This window comes from Mercenaria mercenaria, unplaced genomic scaffold (assembly GCF_021730395.1).
Source record: "Mercenaria mercenaria strain notata unplaced genomic scaffold, MADL_Memer_1 contig_3129, whole genome shotgun sequence".
NCBI lineage: Eukaryota > Metazoa > Mollusca > Bivalvia > Venerida > Veneridae > Mercenaria > Mercenaria mercenaria.
In genome coordinates, this window is record NW_026461241.1 from 69,955 (window position 1) to 75,986 (window position 6,032).

The 6,032-nt window shown below is 36.1% G+C and overlaps 1 protein-coding gene across 1 annotated transcript; it reads left to right on the plus strand.

Annotated features, from left to right (window-relative positions):
• Window positions 1-337: 337 nt before the first annotated feature.
• On the plus strand, window positions 338-6,029 carry LOC128552757 (uncharacterized; the record flags this gene model as incomplete). The annotated part of the gene is made up of 5 exons (XM_053533816.1): window positions 338-395; window positions 2,339-2,925; window positions 3,504-3,625; window positions 4,242-4,333; window positions 5,964-6,029. Coding segments are annotated over exons 1-5 (901 nt in total), but the record flags the coding sequence as incomplete, so codon positions are not given.
• Window positions 6,030-6,032: the final 3 nt, after the last annotated feature.

Below are 6,032 nucleotides of genomic sequence, written 5' to 3' on the forward strand. Positions count from 1 at the left end.
ACCTTGACCTTTAATGGAGTGACTCCAAAATCGATAGGGGTCATCTACTCTGCATGAGCAATCATCCTATGAAGTTTTAACATTCTGGATTCAGTGGTTCTCAAGTTACTGACCGGAAATTGTTTTCCATGTTCAGGCCCCTGTGACCTTGACCTTTAATAGAGTGACCCCAAAATTAATTGGGGTCATTTACTCTGTATGTCCAATTATCCTATAAAGTTTTAACATTCTGGGTCAAGAGGTTCTCAAGTTATTGATCAGAAACGGTTTTCCATGTTCAGGCCCCTGTGACCTTGACCTTTAACAGAGTGACCCCAAAAGCGATAGGGGAAAGTTTGTTGATGTTGAAGAATTCTCCAGGATGTTGGCCAGTCCATTCACTGAAAAGTCTTGTGGTATAAATTTTTAAGTTTTAAGTTAATTGTTGAGTAACTGAACTTGCCAAACATATCAGCTTAAGTTATTTCCAATGGTGTAATCAGTCAGGGGTGTAACTGTTTCAAGTTATTGGTTAAACTTTCATAACTTGTTTCAGTTATCATAAAATATTACAAAGCCCTCCTGTGCCAATTCCTCATTATGATATCCATGCTTATGCTCGGACCAAGGCCTAAAATAATTCTTTGCTTCCGGTAACATGCTTAAAAAAAATTAGGGTAGGTACGTCGGATTTTTTTATTAAGGGAGACTTTTGGAATTTATTTTTGTGTCAAAAAATTAATTCAAATAAGGGGGTTATGCCTTTAGAGCATCAGGAAGTCACTGACCATGTTTAAAGCATAATATTTAGTTCAGTTTTGCAATTTTTTTGTTAAACAGTTGAAAAACTTATTCTCCAAGGCCATAAAAACATTTAGGGTCAGGCCAAAAATTTAGGGTAGGTCGGGATACCGGAAATAAACACTTTTTCACGCCTAAAAGAGAATTTGATTAACCTGTTTGCTACTAATTTCACTTTAAAGGTCAATTTGTGAGAACAGCAAAATGACTTTTTGTGAATGACTTATCTGAGTTAACTATATTTTAAAACTAATACACATTTGTAATGTTTATTTGTCTAGAAATTGTAACCTTCTTAAATGGACTACCAATATTCACAATTTTGTAGGAAATGTCGTATTTGGAAAGTCGCTATCTTGTCTGCGCAATTTCTCAGCAACTACTGTCTACTGCAATTTAACAATTTACTTTATGCGCATATTTTCACCTTTTGACTTAATAAAGATAATTGATAACTTGCATAAGTCTTTATCATGATATAAACTTGCAACCTCCTTTTTTTGGCTGGTTTTATGCTCTATTTTCAGTTATGGCCCCTGAAATAGTAAAAAATATGCACCTTTTCACCTAATTATGTGCCTAGCTCAAAGACTATTTAATGTAAATTCAGGAAACCTTGCTTGAGTCTTTATGATGATGTGACCTTGCACACTTGGCATTGTTCTTGAGAATCTTCGCATTTATTACAGAGTTAATGCCCTTGAAATAGCCATAAATAGAGGATATTTGTTTGTTTCAGTGAAATATCAATTTTATTTCACAAGTGAGCATCAAAAACTGATATTTTCACGAGTGGCATAGCCACGATTGAAAATGACTTTTTTTGGTGCTCCCGGGTGAAATAAAATTGATATTTCACTGAAACAAACAAATTTTCTTTTTATTTCATGTGTAAAACTCTATTTTTGTTGCGTAATTTATAAAAATGTCGAAAATTGCGGGAAAGATCAACAGAAAGCATAATACAAATGACGTCATTTTAACGACGTCATCGTCATTATGGTCCCCGGTATTCATAACGCCCGGTATACAATTTGACTTCATTTGCGACGGAGGACAGGAACAAGTTTGGGAAAAAAACAGTGAAAATAAAAATGATAATCTACTGTTTCAAAACTGTGGATTATCACTTTTATTTCACTGAGAAAACTCTATAATTCGCTGGAAAACATAAAATAATAATGGATATTTTGTTTGTGATGCTCATAGCTCAAAAATATATAGCCTAGAATAATGAATACTTTTAATAAAATGTTGCTGTTTAGGCTTAACCCCATTAATGCTGCAAACATTTGAATTATTGCCCCTTGACAAATGTACCAGTGGGGGCACACCCTGTGTCCTACAGACACATTCTAGTTTTAAATTAAAATGGTAATAACTCTGTTACTTATCACAGTACTGATTTGAAATTTTATTTATGCCATCAGATTGACTTAGAACGTCTGGGTATTGACTGAATTTATGACAAATTACCTCCCTTTGATAATAACTGTTGCATCTAGAGTAAACTCAAGTAATATGCATAATTATACTCCATTATTTAACAATTTGACAGGTGAAGCAACAGTTTCTTCAAAAAAGTCTACACTAAAAGAGAAGTTTTTGGACCAAACAGACATTATAAAAAGTATGGGAAAACAATGCAAATGCAAAAATGATTGTATGGACAAATTAAGTTATGAATTGGTGAAGAGACTGAGATATATTTATTGGACTATGCCCAGTAAACAAAGGAAGGAATTTGTGATTTCTAAATTAACATCCGCACAAAGGATAGGACGTTTCACATTTGTGTTTTTGGATAATGGACAAGGAATTTGCCTCAAGGCCTTCGAACATGCATTTCACATTAACAAGAACTTTATCACCAGACAGAAGGAACTAGCAAAAACTGGTGCTATGAGTTCTAGCCCAGTTATTAGGGAAAAGAGTGTTAAATCTTTGGAATGCATTGCCTGGCTTGAAAGTTACGCTACAATGTTTGCGGACAGGATGCCAAATTCAAGAGACATTTTGTTACCATACAAAACAATAAAAAGACATGTCTACGAAACATATGTGAGAGAGGTGGACAGCTGTGTGTCTGAGTCAACCTTCTATGGGGTCTGGACGAAACATTTTCCTAATTTGAAAATAAAAAAGGTTTGTGTATATGCTTTTCAGCTCAACTATATTTTATAAGAAAAATGAGACTCGTTTGTTCGCATTCACATTTATCACCGAGGTCCATTCACCCTCAGGCACTGCGAGTGGACTCCGGCATGTTTCACTGCATGCGTATAAGTGTTAATTAAAATATGTCTAAATGTTGGATTTATATCTCGCTATTATTAAATTTTCAGTAATATCATGCGGACAGCTCACTTAGCTTCTTTGGAAAGGCCAGTACTAGATACATAAATCTTTAATCAACTGCCTACTTTTTGGTCACTGACGGAGCTCATACCCAGGGCCTTCCATGAGTGAGAGTTTACATAGATTTCAATTCTATGACTGTATCTCCTACAGGTCAATGATATACTGGAACCCACTCGACTTGGTTGAAAGTGTTTTGTATGGACAAGTGAGTTTGCACTGCCCTGCTTTTTGGCGTGTTCCATTTACTGCGCATCACACACCTTGACAGTTACTCTAAGAAATTATTCATGAAAGTGGTTAAGGTTACATGTTGTTTACCTGTGCATAATGCAGTACTAACTGTGAATGTTGTTGCATTTCAGACCAAAAGCTTTTCCCAGTGTACGAAATGCGCAATTTTACAGAGGAAATTTCAGAGCACATTGGATCCAGTCACCAGGTCACAGCTTAGAATGGAAAGATCTCTTCACAATCAACGTCAGATGTAAGTTGTCTTGTGGAAAATGAAATGAAAAATTGTTCAAAGGCCTTGCATATCTTTGATGGCTTATGATGTGATTGACACATATTTTATATGGTACAAAGTTTAAACTGTCCTAATTCATATTCGATATTGACCACACTTTCTGACAATTTAAATAACAAAGGTTCCTTTCAAAACCAGCTAGGTTCCTTCATGGATACTCTTGAAAGGGGCAAAATTTTCTATTTTCAAATAAAGTAGGAATATCTTGGTAGCTAATGAAAATGATGAAGATTCATTTATGGTATCTACTGGACCTTAAGACACACAGGATTGATAACCATGGATTGATTTATTTCAAATTACCTCCCTTTGTTTCAAATTAAAATGGGTCTATCTCGGTAACTAAAGAAGTAGCAATTTGAAATTTCATTGGTGCAATAAGATGGACTGCAACGATCAGAGTAGATAACTATGGACCAGATTTAAGACACTTTACCTTCATTACAAGTATTGAATGTAGCATATTTAACAGGTGAGTGATCCATAGGGTCATCATGACATTGTTTCAGTTTTTGTTTGTTCTGTGTCTGTCCTCCTGTAAGAAGTATTCAGCTTCTTTTAAGTAATATTGCAGGTTAGAGAGAAAATTTTATTATTCTAAAAGGCATGCAAGTCGCCAACACCCTGAAGATTTTTTATCACTGATAATTGATGGCATGGACCAGTGTAAGTAATTCTTAATTTTCAGCAAATTTAAGTAGCAATACTGTCTAACGGTGATGCATGACTGTCACAGCACCAAAAGACTTAAAGCTGGTACTGGTTGCTCCCTTGCTTGGCACTCTGTATTAAAAGGGTAGAACATGGGTTATATATCAAAATTCAAGAATGACTTTGTCCGGAGCATATCTTCTTCATGCATGGAAGGATTTTGATGTAGCTTGGCACAGTTGTTCACCATAATTAGAGTGAGTGTCATGTGCAAAATCAGGTCCCTAGGTCCAAGGTCAAGGTCACACTTAGAGGTCAAAGGATACAAGAATGAAAACTTTGTCCGGAGCATATCTTCTTCATGCATGAAAGGACTTTGATGTAGCTTGGCACAATTGTTCACCATCATGAGACGGAGTGTCATGCGCAAGAACCAGGTCCCTAGGGGTAAGGTCAAGGTCACACTTAGAGGTCAAGGATATAAGAATGAAAACTTTATCCGAAGCATTTCTTCTTCATGCATTGAGGGACTTTGATACAACTTGGCACAAATGTTCAAGAGCATGAGACCCCGAGTGTCATGCGCAAGAACCACGTCCCTAGGTCTAAGGTCAAGGTCACACTTAGGGGCCAAAGGTCACATATAAGAATGACTTTGTCCGTAGCATTTCTTTTTCATACATGGAGGGATTTTGATGTAACTTGGCACAATTGTTCACCATCATACAACAGAGTGTCATGCACTGGTCCCTTCTTTTGAATAACTTCCCTTTGCTGATACTTTAAATAGCTTATATTGTAACTATTTCTTTACAAGTTGTAGGGAAAAATCGAGACCACTTTTCTGTAGTACAACATGCATGTTACATCCAATTTTGAGGTGTATTTTGAGCTTTCTCTACCTGGTTAGGATTTGTGTGTGGACTAGTAAATTAAAATTTCATGTGCAATTACAGGTGCTAGTGTAAAGAAATTTGCTGTGATGGGCGTATATTGTGACATTCTGGCACTCTTGTTAATTTTTAATTTTGAAAAAGCAAAAAAAAAAAATGCACATTTTCACCTAATTTATTTGATGTAAATTCATGAAACCTTGCTTGATTTTTAATCGTGATGTGACTTTGCACATTTGGCATTGTTCTTGAGAATCTTAATGCTTATTACAGAATAATGGCCTTTGAAATAGACAAAATAGTGGACGTTTTGGTTGTGTTGCTCATGGTTCAAAAAGTATATGGCCAAGAATAATGAATCCTTTTCATAAAATGTTTGTTGAGGCTATAACCCGGTAAGAATGCAAACATTTGAATTATTGCCCCCTATTGTGACAGATGTACCGGTTGTGGGGGGTGGGGGAGCACTCCCTGTGTCCTACAGACACATTCTACTTGAGTCACGTTTCTAATCACCTGCTATGAGTGGTGGGGGTTATAGGAATGGTCATCATCTATCCTTCCATCTGTCTGAGCGTCATTTCATCTATCCTTTCATATGTCCATGATACTTTGGGGTAGGATCCATATCCCCTTGTTCTGTATATCGTATGAGCCTTTCATATGACGTGCTTTTGGGAGCATCCATCATTGCCAACAATCGTTTATATATGCCTGCTGAGGATTTATACATGTGTAATTCCCATTTTCAGCAAAAACAGACCTGCCTCATTTCATTGGAAGACAAGCAAAGGTAAATTATATTATTGATAACAGGACTT